Genomic DNA, 24,334 nt, shown 5'->3' with positions numbered 1-24,334 from the left:
CTCTGCCAGGAGACACAACTGTGTCTGCAGAGCAACACGACTGTGTTACACCCTTTGAAAGATGAAGAGGGAAGAGACACAAGTGCATTGTCTCCTGTTTCCGGAAAAGACACAGAGAATCAAAGCCGGAGACTACCCTGCCCGAGAGAGAGCTTGATCTATCAGGTGGAAGTTCAAATTGTTTTAAAAGGAAAATATTTCTTTTTCATTAAGGTGAATTATTCTTCTCTCTGTCATGATGAGGTCTATAAAGCTGTGAAGGGTAATTATATAAAGGATAATTACCAGCTGTTGTCTATTTGGAAGGAGCCTAAAAGAGGAAGAAACAGACATCCTCAAATAGATTGTGGGTTCCTTGAGGGTAAGGGCTACGTATCGTATTTTGGGGGGTTCCCCTATGGGTAGATAGGCCAGGGTGTCATGACATAAGGTAATACTGAATATGCAGTGAATTGTGTGTTGAGGGATTGGGTTGTATTTCAAGGTAAGGAAAAATTTGTTGTTTGGGGTGTTAAACTAGGAATTGGGTTCCTAAAAGAGGCCAGAAAACTTTTCTCTACCTTTCTTTTCAAAAGAGAATAAACTCAAATACAGCTATCCTGATAAGTGATTTTTCTTCCAAATATAACAAAATGCATACATTTTTATATGCATGACTTTTTTCAGTCCCTCCAAAATGTGACCTTCCCTTACATAATCATATTTAACAAGAACAAGCTTTAGTAGAGTTAGTTGTTAATAAAAGGCAATCTTCCTTTCACTCACAGCAATTCAAAAATTTCATGATTTTATGGAAAAGTCAGTGGAGTCTAAAACCATAAATGGCATTAAAGTGATACAGCCAGAATCCGGGTTTTGCGGAAGAGAAACCTTGTTGTGAAGACACAAGGTTGAGAGGTCACTCGGCTCTATCTTTTTTTAAAAAAGAGGAAAGGGGACAGAAAGAAAGGGGCAAAGTCTTGTAAAGACAGAGAATTTAAAAGTCACAAGCAGTCGGAGAAAACTTCAGAAATGGTTATGACATTTCAAGATGCTTATTTCTTGACTGCCCCTTTGATGAACTAATTTTATTTGAAGGCTTATTTGCAAATATAAGATATTCCATTTGAAGTGTGGCTTATTATAAACAAGTATCAAGATATTTTTGCTTGTGAGAAAAAGAAATATACTTTACTTTGTATCTCAGCACACACACAGAGACACAAGTTTCTTGCTCACACCTGTCACAGAGATGAACTCTGTATTTTCTATTGCACTTCATTTTTAAAATGTAGCTTGTGCCTCCTAAATTGGTTTCAGAACCCTGTAACAGCCTCATGGGTATTTTTAAAAACATTGCTGAGTCCCCCTATCAGACCATCCGCAGGTTAGCACCCACCCTCCAAGGGTCTACAACACTGTATCTACTTTAGGAAATATTTTGACAGTGTTAGTACAGCAATAGAGTTAAATCTCTGTAAACGCCAAGTGCTTCTAACAGGTGCAACCCATTTTGGTGCTCAATAAATGTCTGTGTCCAATGCTCAATTTTATCCTCTTGAGAGGCCAGAGAGCCTCATCTTTGACCCCACTTCTCCTTCCCTCAAATTTACCTACAGAGAACTCTTTTTCCTCCAATATTGTCTCTAATTACAATCAGCACCTGAATTCATCTGGGTTCCTTATGTTTATACCACACCCAGTTGGACTTATTTTATAAAAACACTCATGCCATTTCCTCACTAATTCTTAGACTTCTGTTTTGTCTCTCTAAGTTACAGTTAAGGGTCTCACACACCTTTGGTAGCTTTACGGAACCAAGCCCCATCCTGCTCAGAATACCAGTTGCCAATCGGAGATAATGGATGCCCGAGGATAAACCTGCAACAGCACAATCTCCCTGTGCTTGCTTGATAACACTATGCTGAGGACAGCAACACCCTCCACTTAGCAAAACCTCTTCCTGATTCAACGTTGTTGCCAGGATTTGGGCTACCATAGGGAAGTGCTCAGTGCTTGGCCCGCAGAAGCTGACCATAGGGGATACTCAGAGAACTTTAATAATTTTCTGCTTGTTTGCACTGGCGAAGGTGTATGTAAGAGGTGTGTCAAAGGAGGGCATGGTCAGGTAGGTCATGGTCAGCCCCAGATGATTAGCAGGGGGCTATTGAACCCAGGAAAAAGTCAAAGCACAGAGGGAATATTCATATCTACGTCCAGAATTCAGATTTCTTGCACAGGTCTTATTTGTATTATTGTGTGTGTGTGTGTGTGTTCCTTTGCAAGATTCCTCTCCCAATGGTCCAGCTACCTTTCCTAGTTGTATTTTTTACTGGTGAATACATCATTCCCACTTAGATCCTCAGAATGAAGGGACTGTGGGATAGTCCCCTGCACTGGGGTGGTGCTGTAGGGTTTGAATGCATGGTGAGTCACACACAGCCCTCTGGGTCACCAGATGGGGTGGCAGCAAAGTGGGGTGGGTTATGGAGGGGAGCAGGAGCCTGGAGAAACAAAACCTCTAGTAAGGTCTGCCTTACCCCTAATAAACCCATCTGTCCCTGGACGCTCTCTTCCCCCTGAAAAACCCCCAGTCACATGAATTTGGGGCGCGCGAAGTCCCCCCAGGGTGGGAAATGGGAGTTCAAAATAGGACAGAAGCACACGCACCTTTTGCCTAGAGGGTAATCTCCAGGGAAGGGATGAGAGGACAGATGCGTGCAGGTTGCAGTCCCCCTCACAGGGCACCTCTGCCGCCTGAGTGCTTGGGAGAAACTCGGACTGAGCCGGCAAGTGCTGTGCTGCCGGCTGGCTTCCTTCCCGTCCTATTTGGTCGCTGTTGCCGTTAGTTCTTTGGCTGAGTGCGGTAATGTTGGTAACCTGGACGGTCCACGGCCACCTCGAAGTCCCGGGACACGGCGAGATGTTGCTTTCTTAGCCCAAAGTCCCTTGAACAGAGTTAGGGGGGAAGAAAAGTATCCACGGCTCCCTTGCTCTATCCAGCGGTGGGCTAAAGGATGCTGAGGGCTGTGCGTCCTTGGAACCAACTTGCCCACCTCCCAGAGCGCTCCCGCCAGCCGGAGTAGTGCCCTGCCTGGAATCGGGCTGTCCCAGGCTCTTCCTCGCAACAGAGGCTTTGGGGGTGGCGGGGGGTGCGGGCGGGAGAGGCACTGGAGACCCCGGTCTTCCTCACTTCCTCACTCGGGGTAAGCCACTGAGCCCACCAGCAGCCCCCCACATGCAGGGCGCTGCTCCTCGAATCCAGCCAGCGCTTCCGCTCTGCACAGCTGCCCCAGTCTGAACGCTCCGCCAGCACTTTCCGGACCCCCACGGCCCCCTCCTCATCCCAGCTCCTTCCCCGGCTTCGTCTCAGGCCCCCAGTGCCTAGCCCACCTCTCCCCACCCACCTCCAGCTCACTTTCACCACCTCTCTCCGCAGGCTCCCAGGTGGTGCTGTACCCCGAGCAGTGGCTGAAGGAGCTGGGGGGGGGGGGGGGGGCACGATCTCTAGGGGTGGGTTCTTTTGGAAACTCGCCCCTGCGGAATTGGCATCCTCTGGGGGAGGAGGACAAGGCTCCCAAAAAGCTACCTCCGTCCCCCAGCCCAGACTGTCGCCCCCTCCCCAAGGTCTAACTCGGGTCCCTCTCAGGCTCCCCGTGTTTACGCCGCCTTTCACTCCGGGGGGGCTCGTGGGGTGAGCCCCCCGCCGGGACCCCAGCCAAGGCAGCCGCAGCGGGCCCAGCCCCACTCGCGGACCAGGGGGCAGGGGGCTGTTGCGGAGGCGCTCGGAGCTCTCCTGCTCCCCCTCCCTCTCCGGGGACGGGAGCGGGCTGGCGGGGGCGGGAGGCTTCGGGGACAGGGGGGCTGGCGCTCATCAATTCCGCCGCCACCTCTGCTTCCACGGGGGGGTGGAGGGGGACGTGGAGGCGGGCCGGTAGGGCGGGGGAGCGGGCAGGAGAAGACTTAAGTCGGGAGAAGTTTGCGCCCAGCTCACTGCTGGAAGGGAAGGCGCCGGGAAGGTGAGCCTCCTGGACTTTGGGGAGGTTGGACTCAAGCGCGGGGATAAGGCAGTTTGCCTCTTAGCCTATAATACAAGCTGGGGTTAGGGATAAACTCTCACTTAGAGCAGAATTAAAGTGTCAGGAAATCAGGAGGGGGACGAGGCAGAGAGCGCTCCGGACTAACGTAGTTTTCTCTCCACTAGGACGGCCAGCCCCCCAGGCTCTGGGTGGGCTGCGCCGCGCCGCTCTCGGACCTTCCTGGGTTGGAGAGGTGCGCACCGTCCGCACCGCACCCAGCGGCGGCCGGCCGTCTCCTGCTCAGGAGATGCCCGCCGGAGCCTGAGCTCCTGAGCCTCTGGAGCGACCACCTGCGAACGCCCTTGGCTTCTACTGCGCCACCATGGAGGGCAACTCAGAGAAAATACTCCAGGTAAGGAGGGTCTTGGAATGAGAGGGATTTATTCCAAGCTCTGGGATGTTCGGGGTTTGGTGGAGATGCACTAGGTCCCTTGGGTTTTGATTGCAAAACTGCAGTTTGATTGTGATGTTTGAGGGTCTGATTAGGGTCGGCTCAGTCTCAGCCGCCTCTCCTTACTCTTGATTAAAGGAAAGCTAGCTGTCCTGGGAAGGTGCTGAAACTCAGGGTGTCATGTTGAAGAGTCCTCTGATTGTGAGTTTTACTCTGCTGTTAATATCAGTTTCCCTTAAAAGTTTCATTCTTCAGCTTCCTGAGTCTGAAAATTACCCAATGAGGGGCTGAACGCTGTGGAGTTTTCCTCAAAGATGTTTATTAACTAGCAAACAGATGATACGGCATCTGCATGATGTGTCTTGGTTGTTCTTGATATTGGTAATGAGCCCGGTAGTCAATGGTATTACTTGTTAAGTCATGTTTTACAGAGAATTATTTTCAACAATCATTTATGCATAGCTGCCATTCTTCACACCTATTAGGAAAAATATGTTGTGTGCACAGTTTCCAAAAGGGTACTCTTTTTTTCATGACGCTCTTTCCAAGGCTGGGTGAAAAACTTTGAGAAAAGCTCTAACATATTAGTTCTATCTTCCTGAAACATTCATTTTCCTTGTGGCCCAAGGAAATCCAGTCAAAGTCAAAAATTAACAATCCAGTTAGATTTCTAACCCATTATTCAGGCTATATTTTGCAGAACTGTCTAAGAAAATTTCCATCTGAAAGCTTTAACCTAATATTACACAGTACATGCCAGACTAGAAGGCAGGGTTCCATCTCTGATCTTCAGGAGACCCTGACTGCCGTAGTTAACCTGAACCAAATCATCTATTCAAGGTTATTTGTTGCATTATTGGGTGATGGAAAGTGAAATGTTCAAAATAAACCAAAGTGTGGCCACACAGTTTCTGAAACTAATCTTTAGAAAGCAGAGTGTCCAAGTTTGAGTGTATCTTAAATGGTAATAGAAAAACAAATAGTCCATATATTTGGGCAACCTTCGCTTACCACTAGACACAAGGGTAGGAATGTTATAGTGTTGTGGGATTTTAGTGGTTTCAGTGTTGTAGGAATGGTTTTAGTGTTGTGGGATTTATAAAGTATCATTTGTAATAGCATGTTGGTAGCCTACTCCGTGTCCAGTTGGAACCCGGCTTGAAAAGGTCAAAATTGCTGCTTTTCTACACTGGCACTATGAGAGGGTCTAAGGTGATTAGCTTTGCAAAACAGCTTTGCAGTTGGAGTCAGTATTCTCCGTGGGCACTCATTTCTACTCGGTGTTTTAACTTAGGTAAAAGCATCCATCGGTCGGGATTTGCTTTGGTTCCATGCCTCTCATCTGCAGTTAATTTCAGAAACTATAGCCACAAAAATAATAGTCAATCCTTGTAAAGTACTCTAAGGTTATTTATTGACCATACCGACATACCCAGTATGGTAAACATGAAATCCTTATTATAACTTATTCATAAGAACACATAAATAATCTTAGAGTTGTTTTGTTTCATGATGCTCGGAGTCGAAGAAAACTCTATTCTTGGTGAACTTCTCAGATACTTTCAATGTTGACATGAATGAAAATATTATCTACTGCTGGTTTTTATTAGAATAAAAATGAAATGGAAATAAGAGACTGATGATGTTTTCAATGATAACCTAAACCAGTGTTCTCAACTCAGGCTGCAAATTAGAATCAATGAACTTTCAAAAAAAAAAAAAAGGATGCCCAGACCCTACCTCAAACTAAATAAATCAGATTATCTGATGAGGGGATTTACATTGTGATGGCTTCTTTAATGTGATTGTAATCTGCAGCCATGGTTGGGAACCACTGACTGAGGCAGTTCCCGTCGGCTTTGGTAGAGTCGGGTGATGTTGGAAAGTCTTGGAACATAAATGCCATATGTTCTATTGTGGGTCTAATTCTATTTTTAATATTCATAACCTGATAGCCCAAATAAAAGAAATATATTTTCCCCCTTTGATCGTAGATGTTTAAACCATAATGGTTTCTGGTAAAAAATATATATATACACACACATATATATTTATAGACATATATATAATTATGTATGTGTATGATATGTATATATATACACATATAAAATGTATATAAATATATATATGTATATATACATATAAAATGTATATAAAATGTGTATATTTATATACCCTTTTTTCCCTAAAAAACAAGCTATTGAGTCTGAAGCTTATCTGATTGTCAAGAAAATGGTTTAATAAATTACCTCTAGCTTTAAGAGCTACTGAAAACAATGTTTTACCAAATACAGAATTTGATCTCATCTTTGCTAAGATCTATATGATGTATAATATGCAAATAAGTACCCTTTTGAAGACCGAAAAGAAGAAAATAGTACCATGTTTTTCGGCACACCAAATAGCATAACCCAGGTGCCGACTCTAGTATTTTCACGTAAATTATTTTCTTTAAAGCTTACAATAGCCTTGTGAGGTACCAGCTTTTCTTTTGATTTTACCTATAAGGAAATTGAGGAAATTAACCCATTAGGTTAATGAACTTGTTCATAAGCCACAGAGTAAATCTAATATGTGTTTGAACCCTGGTCTTCTTCTAAATTCAATGCTGTTATAAAATATAGTTAATATATATTTATATATGTACATCTATTTAATTTAAAGACGGCATTTTTCACAAAGCAGTATTAATTAAGAACACAGATTCTGACAGGGCTCTCCTTGAGTTTCGTGCCTGACTCTACCATCTTCTAGAAGAAGCTGTATGGTTTGGGACAAATTATATAACCTTTGTGCATCTTAATTCTCTTCATGAAATCGGGTTTTTCTAATGAGAATTAAATGAATTAATGTTTGTAAATCACTTTGAGTAGGTGCCTGGTACATAGTAGGTTCTATGTAAGTGCTATATTTTTTAAATGTCATTTATTCAAAAAGTATTTGTGATTATTTATGATATTCCAAGCATTCAATTAAGCCTGAAGTTACATAGACAAATAATGACCTGTCCTCAAGGTCAATAGAGAATGACCAATACATATGTAATATTCCACTCGGGTATGAGATTTTATTCAACTTTAATTATAATTAAAAGCATTATTTTATGTGACCACTCTGTGCTTTTCAATACTGATATGATCTTATAGAGGTCTATGTAATGAGTATTACAAAACAAATTACAAATGAGCATTACAAACCAAGTGATAATGTTTCATGTTGTCACCATGGTATTAACTTGTTTTCAATTCTATCAAAACACAGAAAATAATATTAATTTATGTTTCTGGCTTCACTTTATCAGTATAGAAAACTAGTAATATGGAAAAATGTTAAGTTTTTATAATTTTATTTTAGAAATGAAGAATCGAGAGGGGAAGAATTGATAGAAAATGGCATCAGAATCTATTTCTCAATATTTGCAAGTGCAGTTTTCTTGAATTGTTTTTCCAAAAAAGGTGTTGTCTGTTTAGAATGTAGTTCAGTGCTTTTTTTCTTTAAAAAAAAAAATTTTTTTTTTATGGTCAGAAGAGTGGATCAAGGAGTGCAGTTAAAGGTGTCTAATACCCAGCCAGCCAGCCGCCTCTGCAAGACCATTTCTCATGGAAGCTGACTATGCTTCTCCCACTGTGCCTTCGGCTCCATGCCCTTGACCTGCACTGCTGGATAACCCCAGGGCTCCTCTGGGTACCTGAAGTATAAGATTATGTCTTTATTCAAATGAAAAACCTCTTTATTAAAAGTAGCATATGAATTGGTATTCTCTGTAGAGGAATAATACAAATACTCTAAACCCAAGGAGCTGTTTCTCAAAGAAATAAATTCCGGGCTCCATGAAATATTTTCTGCTTTTGTAATCAGTATTTAACCATTCTATTTCATTAAAATTTGTTTGCAAATGTGTATCTTGTTTCTGTCTTATCAAGTCTCAAGGCTACTCCAGATTTTTCTCATGGAGGCTGCATTTTTCTTCTACGTAGTTTCACAGACACCCCTCTCATTTAAGCTTTTTTAACTACCTTTAACAAAATACTTAAATGTTCCCCTAATGTTCAGCCACGTGTAGTCTCTCTGTAATGCATTCAGGGTTATACAACACAGTCAGACTTGTTTTCTACGCTCCCATTTTGTCACCCCGTATTCGTAATTATTCAGTGATTGCCCTGGGAGCCTAAGTCTTAGAACCACCCTTCAGCCTAGCATTGAACAGCAGCTTTCATGATGAGATCTCATTTTATCTTTCCTATCTAAGCCAAGTAGAAAACCTCAACAGCTTCCTAATTCCAGCTCCAAAGCCATAGTGATGCCACAAAAATTGAATCCAGGCTCTCCTTCATTTTCAGCTCTTATGAAAATTTTCAGCGGGCAATCTGAATTGATATTCTATTGCCTTAGATTGGGGTATGGGTGGGAGAGGGCCCTTTACATTCATGGTTTAGTTGCAGAGCTGCTTTACTCCAGTTTTAGTTTTTTCCTGCAGCCCCGTCCCCAATCCTTGCCTTTTATTTGTCTGGGTGTTCAGAATTTGGCGTTTCAAATATCACCTTCCCCTGTCCTTCAAAACATATTCAGCATTCCCCAGTAACACGTCTAACAAATTACCATCCTCATAGCTTTGTTCATATTTAAAAACTCAATAAATGTTTACTAAATGCCCATTGCCGTCCTAGTCCGGGCATATTGTGACAAACTAGAGTTCCTGGCTTCACGGGGGACTGGAAGAGTCGGCCAACCCAACAATCAGGGACCAGTGGGGTAAGTTCCGAGAGAGACACGCCCGTGAGCGCTACCCAGGGAGGAAGAGCACGGAGCCGGACACGGTGGAAGCGTTCCAAGGGTGGTGACCCGAAATGGGGACGTGATTCAGCATTTAAGTGACAAATCAATGAGCCAGATAAGCAGGGGAAGAGATGAGCTGTGCTGTAGCCAGGACACCAGGCGGTGAAAAGCCCTGCAGGCGTGAACTAACACGGGGATTTGGGAGCAGCCACAGGTATCCAGAGGCACCCAGGAGGCATCCTGCGACGCCGGACACGGAGGCGAAGGCCTGGGGGAGAAGCACCTGCAGCCCCGACGAGGTCTAGTCTTGCCGAGCCAGCCCGGTATTAGAGCAGGACGGAATCTGCCTTCCTTTTAATTCGTATCCATCCGCCTTCCATTCTAATGCTCTTCCTATCTTTCAGCCAGGCTGATGTGTCAAAATGGCAGATCTGATTATTTAAACGTCCTCCTTTAGCTCTTTCAAGGGTCCCCAGTGTCCTCATGACGAAATGCAAGCCGTTTAGCACAGTGGCATGCAGGCCTCTTGCGACCCATACCCTGCTGGCCTGCCAGGACTAATCAAAATACCCTACTGCAGTAACAGAGGAGAAACAATTAGAGTCACCTTGGTGGAGATAGAAAACAAAAAGGAAAACAAGCAAACAGGTGCTTACAGCGGTCTGCAAGGGTAGTTGATGGATGATAGAAATGTGAACTAGGAAAGATGAGGGAAAGGAACGATTGTGTGAGCAATTCCAAGTTTCTTTCACAGATAATAGGAGAGATGCATGTCCTTCACATAGGACAAGTAATATTTTGGGAAAGGCAGATAAAGAATTTAATTAGGAATGTGATGCATTTGGCTTATCAAAGTGGCAATGTCCAGTAGAAGTAGATACAGAAATGGGTTTCAGGAGAGAATTCGGTACTAGAGGTACAGGTCTGGGAGACAATCATGTATCTATTCCAGCTGATGGTGTAGGAATGGAGGATATAGCCTATAGAGAAGTAAAAAAAAAAAAAAAAAGAGTCAAAAATGAAGGGACCAAAGGAAGCAGAAAAATAAGAACATCTAAGACAGAACATTCGAGAAAGCCAATTTTTTAAGGGTCGGTGGAAAATGAGCCTGCAATAAAGATAGAGATGAAAGGCTAGATGAAAGGAAAAAACACAAGAAAATGTCCTATTAGGGAAGCCAGAGAGGATAAAGTGAGCAGGCACCTAGACTCAGTGTTGCAAGTAAGTCAAATGGGATAAGGATTGAGAGATTGCAGCTGGATTTAACTAAGAACGAGAAGTGAGGAAATTCAAGCATTGAGTGTACACGACAGTTTCAATCAGTTTGGTATACACTCCTTACTTTATCTCCCCTTTTTGAAATCTTAACAATTCCCTATAGTTTAACTTAAATACGGCTTCTTTTTTAAGTCTTTCCAGTGGTCAATTCCCCTGCTCCCAAACAAGATATAATATCACACCCTGTTATATCTCTTTACTTGGGGCTTCCAGAGGTAGCATGCATGCACACCTGTATGTGTGTGCCTCTGTGTATATAAAGTATTCTTCCCTTTTGTCATTCATTCATTGAAATAAACTCTTAACCTCTTTGATATAACAGTGTATTGGGCGAAAATATAAGTTTTATAAATCCCCTCCCTGCAAAGATTGCAATTTAGAAATACCCACCTTTCAGCACCCAAATGTCTCCCAGAATATTTGTGTACTTAGAAACTGCACATGTGAATTATACAAGTGAAAGATGCCAATTTTGGGTCGCATAGTATACCATTTAATATTTGTTTTATGGCATTTTATTCTCCATTTTCTGTTGTGGATATCTGGGGTTTTTTTTCTTATTTCCCTACTATATTGAAAACGACAGTCACATATTTATCCCATATCCAGCACACACAAGAGACCATCTCTTCTCTTCCTGAAATGGGTTAAATTTACCTAAACATGGTCATGCTTTTTTTCCCCCTGTAATTATTTTTGTTACACTGAGGCTTAAATTTTTCTTCTTTTATGGTATCAGCTCAATATTGCTACAGATTTCAGCCCCTTCTCTCTAAAATCAATAATCCATTCACATCTCAAAGCTTCTTACACCCACACTCTTATTTCCGGATTGAGTCGGTGTTGACTGGAAGAGCCAACTCTGGTTTCTTCACTGAGCATTTAAAACAGAACTTACCTATTCACAGCACAGCATTTTGTTTAGGCAAGAAGAAGCATTTCCCATCTGCCTCTTTACACTTTCTTAATCACAAAGTAGATTCTTCTACATCTCCCATGCTTCTTGCACTAGGCAAAAGCTACTTACGTAGCATTTATTTTCCGTAGAAAAGGGAAAAAATAGAACTGACCTCTCTCATGTTACCAGTATGGACTGGCATCCTGGGAGCAATTAATTCTCAACTGTTTGAATAACTGATCTTCAGCAAGTTAATACCTTTTACATGTTAGGAATATAAATAAAATAATTATGAAGCAGCTATAATTCACTGAAGTCCTACTGTGCTGGAGAGAGTGGTGTGCCGTCACTTCTCATGATAGTCCTATGGAAGATTCTCGATCCCACTCCACAGGTGAGGAAGCAGGGACCCAGAAAGCCAGTGAGGCTCACCAAGCTTCTCGGAAGCGGCAGAGCTGGAACTCAAACCTGTTTGCCTAATGCCAAAAGATTGGTTTATTTCACAACTGCAGTCAAATGACATTTTGATGACAACTTAGACATCTTTTATTAGAATTGTATATATGAATTGTCTTGAATGATCAGAGCCTTTAATAATCAATGGAATGGGGAGCTCCTCTCCGTGGACATTTAAGTCAATCTCTCTGGAGCTGTCAAGCTCAGTTTTCGCACCCCCTAGGGTTTCAGGAACTATGCCTCTCTTAATAACCAACGCCCAGGAATTTGGACACATTAGCCTGCGTTCCTGAGCCTCCTCTGGTTCACGCCATATGCCAAGTGGGCATTCTAGGTAGTTATGTACATACGGAGGAATTTCCCGCACAGCAGTGAAAAAGTGAAATGTGACATTAGTTCTTCTAGGATTTTAGGATTTTATATCTGACCCAGCCTATTTCTATGAACTAACCAAATTAATTTATTGTAAACAAATATGAATTTGGTGTCAGCTGACTATGAAAACTGTATCCCTTTCTGGAGCCCAAAAGTAATAGCACTTACCCCAGGACTAGACTAGGAAAAAATTATCACTTTGATGATAATAGTTTTTAAAGGAAAGTTCTGCCATTTTTTAGAAGTTTCCTCTCTGGTGGGTTTTCATAAAGTCAACTTGGGCAACAAGGGAAAAAAGGACGGGTGAAGTGCACTGCTGCCAAATTTAAATTTCAAATGGACTCGACTCATACATTAATTAACCCAAACTTCAGCATAATTATTTGTTGCTAACCTTAAGTCTGACAGACAGAATTCTTACAAGCAGGAGAGTGTAGAAAATGTCAGTGTTTATGGACATTGAGGTGGGATCTCTTTAGCCCAAGATTCAGAGACTTTCACAGCACAGAGAGCACAATAATGCAAATTGCTTTAACACCTCATTCCCTGGACCCACTACAGGGCTAAAGGTCAGGACAATATTAGAACACTTTTTCATCCCTAACATCATATAGACTGCAAAGATGGCATTAAGGTAAAAGAAAAAAATCCCAGCAAAGTGGTGAGTGATCACTGTTGCTCAAGGGCCAATTTAGGAACCATGAGACTTTACAGGCTTGCTTCTTTTCCCCATTCAAAGCAAGAATGATTTTATTGCCTCCAATGAGGAAAATGTACATCTTGCAAATTAGATAGTGAATAGAAGGTCAATGAGAAACTTGGCCTTTCTTCTTAGCTACTGAAATGTTAATAATTGGGGCAGAATTGAGTCGTGGCAACTTGGAGTCAGCATATATCAACACTGGAAGTTGTCTTTCTCAGTTGCATTTTAATTTGTGAAAAGGCACTCCTCGTATCTGAGGTGATGCGATACGTTTCCTCGGTAGCTAATATTTTATCCATATTTTTGATGTGGAGTCGAACGCTTTTACTAAAGAGCAGACTGAGGCAGAGATGGCGCAATTCCCCACCAGTAGATGACAGTGCTGCCCTGTAAACTCCAGCCTTCTGACTCCAAGTCCAGTGCTCTCCCCGAAGAGTCTGCAAAGGGGCAGGGAGTCATGAACATTTGCAGGCAAATATTTGCTTGAATGTACTTAGAGATGACCACATGGAGAGTTAAACACATGAATAAGAACAGCCCTGGGCTACTTTCCATAAGAGGCCCTGCCTGTCTCTGGAGGCCCCTCCTCTTAGTTTCCCAAAGCCCTACCACTCATGGTGTTCCTCTTTATTCCAGAAACCTGCTCTCCTAAAAGCCCCAGGGCTTGTCTTTCCACAGTCTCCCCCCAGCCACCTTTTGCCCCCACCCCTAAATCAGTTGCTTTTCTTTTACCCTATTCCTACAAACCCTGCCATCTGCAGATGATCTAGTAGTGGCATAAACCCTTCCTCTCTTCAAGAAAAACACAATTGTGTTATCAATGATTCAGGAGGTAATTCTTGAACCTGGCATTCACTGACACGTGTTAGTTGACCAAATCAGTTTGGATCTTTAGTATGAAATTTGCAGCTTGAGGCTACACTTGAGCATATTCAAGGCTTCGAAGTCCCATTTGCCCTGTATCCTCCACGGGCAGTGTAACCAACCAGGGTCAGCCCTTGCAGGGACCACCCACTGGCTCCTGGCTGGCCTGCTCACCAGATAGTCTCTGCTCAGCTCCTGAAGTGAACTCCTAAAGTGGAAATCAGAGCAGGTTTCCCCCTGTGCACCATCGTGAAGGGCTTCCCACCACATCTGCACCCTTGCTGGCCCACTCTTGTTCGTGGCCTCTAGCACTCTGTGACCTGGCTGTCCCAGCCTCATTGCTCCCATCTCATTTACCTGGACCTCTCAGTCTGCCGCACTCATCTCGATCCATTCACCGGAGCACAACACATCTTCTTCCTCCTCACACCCTTCACAGGAGCTCTTCCCTCCATCTGGGATGCTCCTTCACTTATTTTCATGGATCTGGCTGCTTCCCTTACTTCAAACCTTAGCTTAAATGTCACTCCCTCAAAGAGGTTCACCATCATGCTTTCTAAAGTATGTGTTGCCCTGTTCATCTCTCTCTCAGCTCCGCGGTTATTTCCTAACAGTTAGTACAGTTCACAATCATTTTATTTTCCGTTCCTGTCTTTTTTTCTATCACCTTCATTAGAATATAAAGCCCATCGGGTCTGTCCTGTTGATTCTTTTTATTTACAGCACGCGATTAATATCTATTTAACAAATGAAGTTATATATTCATTTAATCTTGTCCTCGCAGCATTTCTCAATTTACACAGCCACAAGACCCTTTTGTGATATACCAGTTCTTAATACCCTACTGAAAATCTTTGGGAAATATGCCTTTTCAGAAAGTTAAGATAATAACAGGAACTTTAAGTACTGATGCAAGGGTGGCTTGGGGCAGGTGGTCCTTTTTGATCATTTTCAAATTTCCTTTTAGATGCAGCTGTTCACAGTGGGATTGACCATATGATGTCATATTCATGAGTCTAAACGGGTCTGGTACCCGCTGAGACAGAACCATATCCAGGCTTGTAAGAGCTAATTTTAGTCTGTATCGCTTTGGAGGAATGTGTTTTCTTAAAAAAAATCTAATCATTTTTATAAATATTCATAATTATATCTTCTGTTCACAGCCTTGGTTGAATCTGTAATTTTTACCAACCAAGATTATCACCTACCTGCTTTGCTACCTATATATAAAGACAGACATTTCTAAGTAAAATACTGAAGAACTTTCCATGAATTATTTGGTTCAAATAGGATTTTTCAATAAACATTTCAAGCTGCAATATGCAAAACTAGCTGAAAAAAAGGCATTCTGTCACAATAACCAACTTGTACATGGTAGGTTCTTAGTAATTAAGTGTTGGTGTTGTAACTGACAGGAACAAAGTCAAATGTGAAACTTTGACCAATATCTGATTCACAACAAAGTGTGCAATTTTTCACTTTCAGGAAAAGTATGTATTAAAAATTTTCAAGGAAGCTTGGTTATAAAATAGATTTATTGAAATATTTCAATAATTATAATAACATCTAATAATTACATAGCACTTACTATGGGCCAGTAATGTTCTAAGCCTTTTATAGACATTAATGTATTTAATCTTCATAGCAGCGCCCTCAGGTAGGTACAATTATTATCCCCTTTGCACAATAAGGAGACGGAAGCACAAAGAGGTAAGTTACTTAAGGAAGAACACACAGCCAACCCAGGACAGAACTGGAAAATGAAGGAGGTCTGGCTTCAGAGAGTAAGTAAATCCTAAAAGAAAGATGTGTTTATTGTACGTTTATGTTAAAAGCTTAACAGTCAAAGTGTTATTATCATGATGTAAAATGTCTTTCACTTTTAAACTTTTTTCAACAGGGGGTCCATGGATTTCTCTCTTTTTAGAAAATTAAAGCAATTGAAGTGGTTTTCTTGATTTGTTCTAAATCTTAATCTCGCCAGCTATCATAGGATGCACCAAGGGGATAGTATTCCACTGTGGTTTATAAGAAGGGGAAATTGTGCTTTGCCAAGCTGACATCTCATTCATAAAAAGCAGAGTCAAATGCAAGAACTTTGTTCTATTATTCCAAAGGTGCAATTTCTACTAAAAAACAAAAGCAAAATTTTGTCTTGGCAAAACATAGTTTTAAATAGAATTTCAAAACCATATCTTGATTACTTACATGAAAATTAGTCAGAAACTCATGATATATAGGGTTTTAATGATGTGGAGGGAAAAAAGATTGCTCTAAAAATGGCAAGTACAAATACATTGAATTTTAATCAGTCTAAAAATGGTCAAGTTTCCTATTCACTCACTTGAAGATGATAAACTTTCCAAGAGCTATTTTGGAGCATGGCAGCACTTTTCCATGTGTTGTAAATGGTCTTATTTCCCTGTGAGATGACTACCTTGGCACTCTGTGTACTGTGTGGGGGTGGGGAATCTGTTCAGATAGTCAAAGGAAAATCTGTGTGTATTTCCATGTTCAAGTTGCTCAGCCTTTTGCAAGTGATTTTTATTTACCATCGCTGATATGTTTTTAGTTTTTTTACCATATCTGCAGTTATTTTCCTTTCTAATATCAATTTTAGCTCTTTTGTTTACTGTTTTTTTAATTTTTCACATATTCTATTATGTGATATGTTTCAATCTAAAGCTTTTTTTCCCTCCACTGTTATGGCTCATTTTAAAAGAATAATGAAAGAAAGAATGAAAAACGTGGGTTTCTGGGGTATTTCACAGAATATTGATCTAGAACCTAACTGCTTCACATTAGCCTATCCAATTTCAATGTGAATCATCTCATTTTTCTAGCAGTCAGGTTATCATTTTAGAGGCAAAGGAAATAAATGTACTATAAATGAAGAAGGTTTAATCCTCCAAAGTTGTATGAAGTGTAATCACATTCTTGGACGGGGGGAAATGTATATACAACACAAGAAGAAGCAGTTTTAATTATTTTATTTCAATCTAGTTGGAAAAGAAAATCTACTCTTATTTTTTGTTTTATTAATTTGATTTGATGCTATATTCTAAGTACTCAAGAAAAATAAAAAGGTTCAGCATCATCTTTGCCCTTTATCAATCTCAAAATATTACCAAGTAATAGTTATATTACCCTCAGTTAATACAAAATATCCTCTGAGGACAGAAAAAAAAAAAAGAAATCACTTGGTCTTTAACACAGAAACTTGTCTTGAATGCTGTTGAAGATTGATCAGTGTCTATAGCAGAACAGAGCACTTATCATCCTATTCTGTTTGGAACCTTCAGATAGGTAAATTAGTCTAATCAATTTAGCAGAAGTCCAAAGTCTCATAGACATTGCCTTGTAGAATTCATTTAATCCCAGCCTAAGTTCTTCTCTGCCAGAAAGCCAAAGAACAGTCTGGCTTACTAACTGAAGAAGAGCAGTCTGACTCTGTTGATAACAGTTTGGAACTGGAAAGGGGACATGGAACCTTTCTTTGTTGATTTAACAAATTTTTCCCAGCCCCCTTCCAGTCTGTACCACCTCTTAGCATAACAAGGACAATGCTTTTAAGCCCTTCTTTGTATTTATTTAAATGCCCAGCTAAATGATTCAGAATAAAACCCCAAGTTTTAATAACACCAGGTTTTGACAATAAAAGTTGTCTCTCTCCATCCATTTGTCATGTGTGCCCGTTCCCAAATTTCATTCAGATTCTTAACACCTAGTTACATTCCCGTAAGTTAGTTCATGATCTGCTTGTGTGTTTGATGAATCTGCAAAAAGAGCGTAACACCTTTCGCTCAGGCTCCCTCTTCTCAGTCATTATCAATCTTCTAAAACAACCTTTTCCCCACTCCTTAGTATTCATCTTCTTACAGATAATTAGAGAAGATCTTAGAGGTCCTAACCCAGCCCCTTCATCATACAGATGAAGAAATAAAGGAAATATGACACCTCCAGTGTCACATAGATATTTCCCTTTATCCTCTTAGTCAGATGTTTTGGGGGAACGGGAAAAAATAGCTGTTCTAGTTCCATACCATGGTGCATTGAACAATTTTTTAGATTTGGAGATATGTATTAGAAAGAAAATAGGACATTCCCTATCAAGGAGAATTCTCCATCAGATCATAGCAGTATAAGCTGAATTTATCCTTCCTTTTGATCTCTTCACTGTCCAGAATCTACAACTGCCAGATGCCACTCCACAATAAAGAAAAGAAAGGGTTGAGATCCAGACATAACCCCCATGATAACTAGCAGGTAGAAATGTGGGGAGCTAAATGGCACCTTGAGGGACCCCCTGAGTTGTCCAGGCTAATGAACATAAAAATAGACTTAGGCAGAAGAGAAAACAATCTTATCTGGTCTTACCATTATTCATTGTTTCCAAGCTGGAAAAAAAAAAATTTTTTTTTAGTCTCTTGTCTTTTTTTCTTTCCTCTTCACAACACTTTTAAGCTGAGCTCCGAAATAGGTATTGCTGAGTTTTTAAGTGATAATCACGAATGTGTTTTGCTTTCAAGATTTTTCAATGTGCTTGTTTGAATAACATTCAAAACTTTCCCAAGGCAATTTGCTGATGGAATTGCTTTCAGGTTCATTCAGGACCTTAAGGGACAAATAAATGGGACAGGTGAGTTTTTAGGCAGATGATGGAGGGATTGTAGTTTCAAGTACAACACCAAAGAGGGGCTTGGAGATGTCAAGGACCATCTGCCAACTGTGCATGCACTAGGGGAATGTGGAAGGGAAATGCCACAAAAAAATAGTAAGGACTACCATGTACTGGCCTTTTGATAAATGCCATTCTATGCACCAACATGTATTGTCTCATTTAGGCTCCACAACAATCCTGCAAGCTAGCTATTTTTATTTCTATTTTACAGATAGGTAAACTGAAAATCAAAGAAGCTAAATAAATGAATAACAATAAAAGGAATAAAGGTAATTATAATTATTAATAATATGTTAATATATTAATTTAAAAACATTTTGGAGGGCTTACTATGTTGGCTCTTAAGTGAATTATCCCATTTAATACTCATAATAATCAAGGCGTTATTATTATACTCCTTTTACTTCCCGGGAATAATGAACTTAGAGACATAAGGAAAGATGATGTGACTGGAAGCAGAGGCAAGATTTAAATGCAAACAGCCAAACCACAGAGCCATGGTAGAGCATCACAGCACCCTGTGCCATGAGCAGCAGAACATACTTTCTCACCCAGGTCTGTCTGCTGCTCAGTCATGATTTTTTCATGGGCGCACATGGTCTTTAAATAGTAGCTCTCAAATTTCGTCTGATGACCCATGTGGATCCATGATGAGGGTTTACTGTCTGGCAGCAAAATTAAAAAGCTCAAAGAGCATGTCAAGAGTTTGTCCTACCACTAAGTGTGTTCAATTTAAAGGATTGTGCTTTGTTCTGAGATATATTCATCCCTTTCTGAAGCAAAAAAAAAAAAAAAAATCCATTCTTTTTAATCTAATGATAACAGTTGATGACAGGTTTTTAAAAAGACTCTTTATTTAAAAATTATGAATTCATCAACCCTATGTCCCCTACCTCACATTGGAGACAATGGGAGAGGAATTGTACCTATTAATAAATTTTGAAATCAAGGCTCTTCTGAAAAAGAATGCTGCTAGGGATGCAGCGTGGTACAGAAAGCAAACTCTGTAAAATTTCCCAAGATTAACCCTTATGCTAGTAAGTACCACTTTATAGTTTTTAAAAAATTTTCAAGGAAACAGGTTATACTTGAAAGAAAATAGTATCAGTGAATACACATATCTTTACATTATAGCCTTCTTCGTATACAAAACGCCTAAGCCTTGGTTGAGCAGAGCACACAGCATCTAGGAAGCACATTCATATTCAGTATCTCATTTGATCCCCACTCAACACGCTATGATGCAATGCATGCTTTAAAGGATACAGCAGAATGTACTGCTTATTAACTTTTTTTTGCCTCACTTAGCTAACTCCACTTCCTTTAAAGAAGGAATTATTTCTTTCTTAAAGAATTATTTATAGATTTACTATAAAGTAGGAAAAGTGTCAAGAATGACGCAAGATAAACAGCAGTCAGTAACTGCTATCTATTTTTTAAATTATTTTGATCCTCATTTTATAGAAAAGAAAACTTGAACTCGGGTTAAAATGTGCACTAAAGGAGTCCATTTAGTTTAGTAACAAAGCTGGGGCTTGAGCCTAGTTCTGTTCACAGCCCAAAGTTTCTCTTGGTTACCCCTCACCCACAATTTTATGTGAACCCCAAACCTTCTTTCTGCTATCCTGCACCACAATTCCACTAATGACAAAACCCTGAGAAATCCCACTGATTTAAATGTGCCTCCATTATTCTGTAGATGTATGTTTTAGACGATGGTGTACATATGGGCACAGTACATAAGCTTATCAGTAGGAAAACCAGATGAAATGAAAATGATTGATTGCATATATCCATCCAATAAAAACATTAAAACAAAGACAAGTGGGAATCGAAATTGTAAAGATCACCAAATGATAATAAAAAGTAAGATCTTGCAGGACATAAAGGGGGGAGTCACTGAAGGTCATCAGTTTCACGGGCAGATAAAATTTGAAAGTGGATCTGTGACTTTTATGTCTATAAAAAAAAGACCTCATTGTGTGACTAGTCCAGAACTAGCAGATCCGTTTTTCTAAATTACAAACACTGATCATCAGTGTTGTTTATTTCTATTTAAATTTCATGAAGAGTAACTTCTCCCTAGAAGATAGCGTGGCTTTGATTGCCAATGGAAGATTAGAAAAAGTAGGCATTTCAATGATTCCTTACGAAGAAGCTTTGTTTCCATGATAATGCTAAAGAATAAGAAGTTTCTGTCTTTTTAAGAAAAAGGAGAAGTATGACATGTTTCAGTCCTCAGAGCACGTGAATGAGGAAGGAAAACCAATTCCTTTTCTTTCAGAGGGGTTTTCTCTTAATATAGCAGGCTCTAATTTAGAGTTCCATCTCTTGTTTTGAGCTCATTAGTGATCTGGATCTTAAACAGCTGCTTCTAATATATTCAGGGACAAGTGTATAGGAATACACAATGTGTTGTGAGAATGAATATCTTGAACTTAAAGAACTTCAACAAATACTAAGTTTCATATCTTCCTGTGATGTGGCGTATAGTTGTGCAGCAGAGAGCTTGTCACATGGTCTGTCAGCCACCAGACAGGGATGATAACAAGGCTGGACCTCCAAAGGAAAGTTGTTCAAGAGACAGGGACCAGTGAGAGGATGAGAGAGAGAAAGATAACATTTGGGAGTCCCAAGTATCAAAGGCACTGATTATGAAAAGGGCTTGAAAATATTTGTACTCAAAGGCCAACATATTTTTTAAAGATTAACTTTGCCCCATGAAAAATAAAGAGTACAAATATTCAAAATGTTTTTTTCAAGTACCAGGTCTTTTGCCAGAAACTCTTCACTATGCCTAAAGGTGAGAAGTGGTGGGGGTTGGTCACAGAATTTAGCTTTAGGCCTTGCAGATTTATTTCAGGTAATAAAAATATTTTAGATGATATAATCGAGCTGACCACTAATGGTGAAAGTCCCAGGAAGTAGCTATTTTTCTTCCTGAAACAAATGGCAGAATAATATCCTTTTAAATAATACAAATAATTAAACAGTTGTCAAACCTTGGTATACAAAGAAATAAAGATGCTACCGATATGACAGCTTTGGAAACTATGACTGCTGACATGATAATTATATGAAAGACAGAAATTGCTTTATTTTTTTCTAAAAATTGGATACAGGGCAGTAGTTATAAGGGTGTTTTTGTTTTATGTTTTCTATATTTGTTTAACAATAAAAAAATTTTAAGAAAAAATATGGATGTAAAAGAGACTTAGATTTAAATTTGTTTATTCAAACCACATGTATTAAGTGCTCACTCTGGACTAAGCATTGTTTTTGACAATTGAAATACAGTAATAAGAGAGACAAGTCCCAGGAAGTATCCTAATGCAGAAGATGGGTGGTAAGCAAGTAAATAAAACCAAAAGATTAAAAGGAGTCAGGGTCTTGCCTTATCAAAGGTCAAGACATGTCATGAAATTGAAATAGCTAATATATCGTGATATAAACACAGAAAAGTGTAAATAGATGAATGGAACTAGATAAAGAGGCCAGCAACACCTCGAAATTTAGCATATGATAACACTGGCATTTCAAATCAGTGGTAAAATGATAAGAAACTCAAAATGCATGTCTGCATTGTACTATACTCATAAACACTGATGCATTGCAGGTCTAAGTGTAAAAATTAAAACTGTAAATGTACTAGAAGGAATAAAATGTATTTGTTACTACCTAGGTGTTATAATTCTGAGCTTAATACAGAACACCCAAAAGGTTAGGAAATAAAAAGTCCAATTTTTAAAAAATAAGATTATAAATCCATGGAAGATGAACCACATGGCCAAATTTATTACAATAAGGCATTTAGCCACACTAACAATCAAGGAAAAACAGGTGATTTTAGTAATACGTGTCAAAATTCCAAATGCTTGCCTGCTGTGGCCTAGCACTTCTGTTTATCATCTACCCTAGAGAAGTGAGGGTCTGTCTTTATACATCCTTCAATACCTCTGTAATGTTTCTTGCAGTATTATTTGTAATTCTTCAAAAATGGATACTCCCTAGACACCAATCCGTAGGGGAATTTTAAATGTATATGGCATAGGTGTATTATGCAATACAGTACAGTCATTTGAAAAGAATGAAGCAGATCTGTATGTGGCTGCATGCGTGCTGAGGCGCTTCAGTCGTCTGACTCTGTGATCCCACGGACTGTAGCCCGCCAGCTTGTCTGTCCATGGGATTCTCAGGCAAGAACACTGGAGTGGCTGCCATACCCTCCTCCGGGAAAGTGAAAGTGAAAGTCGCTCAGTCGTGTCCAACTCTTTGCAACCCCAAGGACTACACAGTCCATGGAATTCTCTAGGCCAGAATACTGCAGCGGGGAGCCTTTCCCTTCTCCAGGGGTGCCTCCTAACCCAGTGATCAAACCCGCATCTCTTTGTCGCCTGCATTGGTAGGCGGATTCTTTACCACTAGCACCACCTGGAAAGCCCTAGATCTATATGTATGGCCATGGAGAAATGTTTGTATACTAAGATAAGAAAGTTTCAAGGGAATATATTTTGATAGACAGATTTTCTTGTAGAATTGTCTGTTCTACACATATCTATGTGCACATAAAAATATCTAGAATGGTAAACCTCAAATTGTTCATGGTTTCCACTTCTGAACAGTTACATTGGAGAAGTGGGATGAGTATGAAGGATAACATTAACTTATGTAATATAAAATAAAGTAGAAAAATGTTTCCTTCAACTTAGATTTAGTGATTAAAAATATGTATTTTGTTAAAGGCAATAAGAAAAAAAAAAGTGGAAATTTTTTTAAAACAAATTTTAATTAAAAATAAGAGAACATATTGACGATGTCCCATGTCAAACAGCATATACCATATTCTCCTTGAATATGATCTTTGAAGAAAAATGTCCATGTTCATTTTTGAACTGTTTGCAGGATATAGTATTTAAGTTAAGCCATGCATGGTGAAATATCTGTTCCAAGTGCTTGACCATCCAATTTAGTTAATTCAGTATTACGGATTAATTTTATTCTTTTTTTATATTGGAAAATATTTATTTTTAATTGAACAACGCTGAGCACATTTTCTTTTCCTGCTTACTGCTTTGTCTACTAATGCTGAGTGCCTCCACACAAACGTTTAAATTCAGCATGAACTCCCCCCCACCTTTTTTTTTTGGTTGGTTTAGATTCTCTTATATACTTACTAGATGTTAACAAAATCTGTACTAGTACCAGTTGCAGTTGTAGTGGTGCATTTACCCTGAAGTTTTATTACAAGCAAATATGTATTTTATCAGAAACTTGACTTTATTATGTGTCATCTTCATATAGTTTTGAAAAACTACATGCTCATTATTCCAGTTTTTAACAATCTGTGCCTCTTCTCCAATGAGATTCTAATGAGTCCATATATAATGATAGAATTAGAAAACAATCATAAAATATGTTGGTATAATTATTGAAGAAATTATATTTTAAAAACGACGGCAACTAAACTGTTTGCTATCGGCAACAATTAATTTTCCCTCAGTGTATTTTGTAATTATGAAAGTCCAAATGCTCTTCCATATAGTCTATAAACAGAGAAGATAAATTAGCAAGCACCTCGATAGAACATCGATTTATAGAATATCTAATGATCAGTTTTAACTAGTTTCACTTAGAGTCTTGTTGTAGTTCAGTTATAAACATTCTTGTTTTTCTGTCAGTAAAGAGAATTTGCTAGTTCTCTTGGGGGAAGATTATTTTACTCAATATTTTCCTATGCTTTTTAAAAAATTAGTTTATTTATTTTAATTGGAGACTAATTACTTTACAATATTGTGGTGGTTTTTGCCATACATTGACATGAATCAGCCATGGGTTTACATATGTCCCCCATCCT

The 24,334-nt window shown here is 39.7% G+C and overlaps 1 protein-coding gene across 1 annotated transcript in view; it reads left to right on the top strand.

Moving 5' to 3' along the window:
- Positions 1-4,307: 4,307 nt before the first annotated feature.
- CALCR (calcitonin receptor) overlaps positions 4,308-24,334 on the top strand; it is a 109,642-nt gene continuing 89,615 nt past the window's right edge. The window contains exon 1 of the mRNA XM_065939781.1: positions 4,308-4,410. Within this exon, the coding sequence (XP_065795853.1) occupies positions 4,381-4,410 (30 nt within the window). The 5' untranslated portion in view covers positions 4,308-4,380. The remainder of the gene's footprint in view (positions 4,411-24,334) is intronic.

The sequence above is a fragment of the Muntiacus reevesi genome, chromosome 6 (assembly GCF_963930625.1).
Source record: "Muntiacus reevesi chromosome 6, mMunRee1.1, whole genome shotgun sequence".
NCBI classification, from domain to species: Eukaryota; Metazoa; Chordata; class Mammalia; order Artiodactyla; family Cervidae; genus Muntiacus; species Muntiacus reevesi.
The sequence above is the reverse complement of the archived record's forward strand: the minus strand, read 5'-3'. Positions and strand labels throughout refer to the sequence as shown.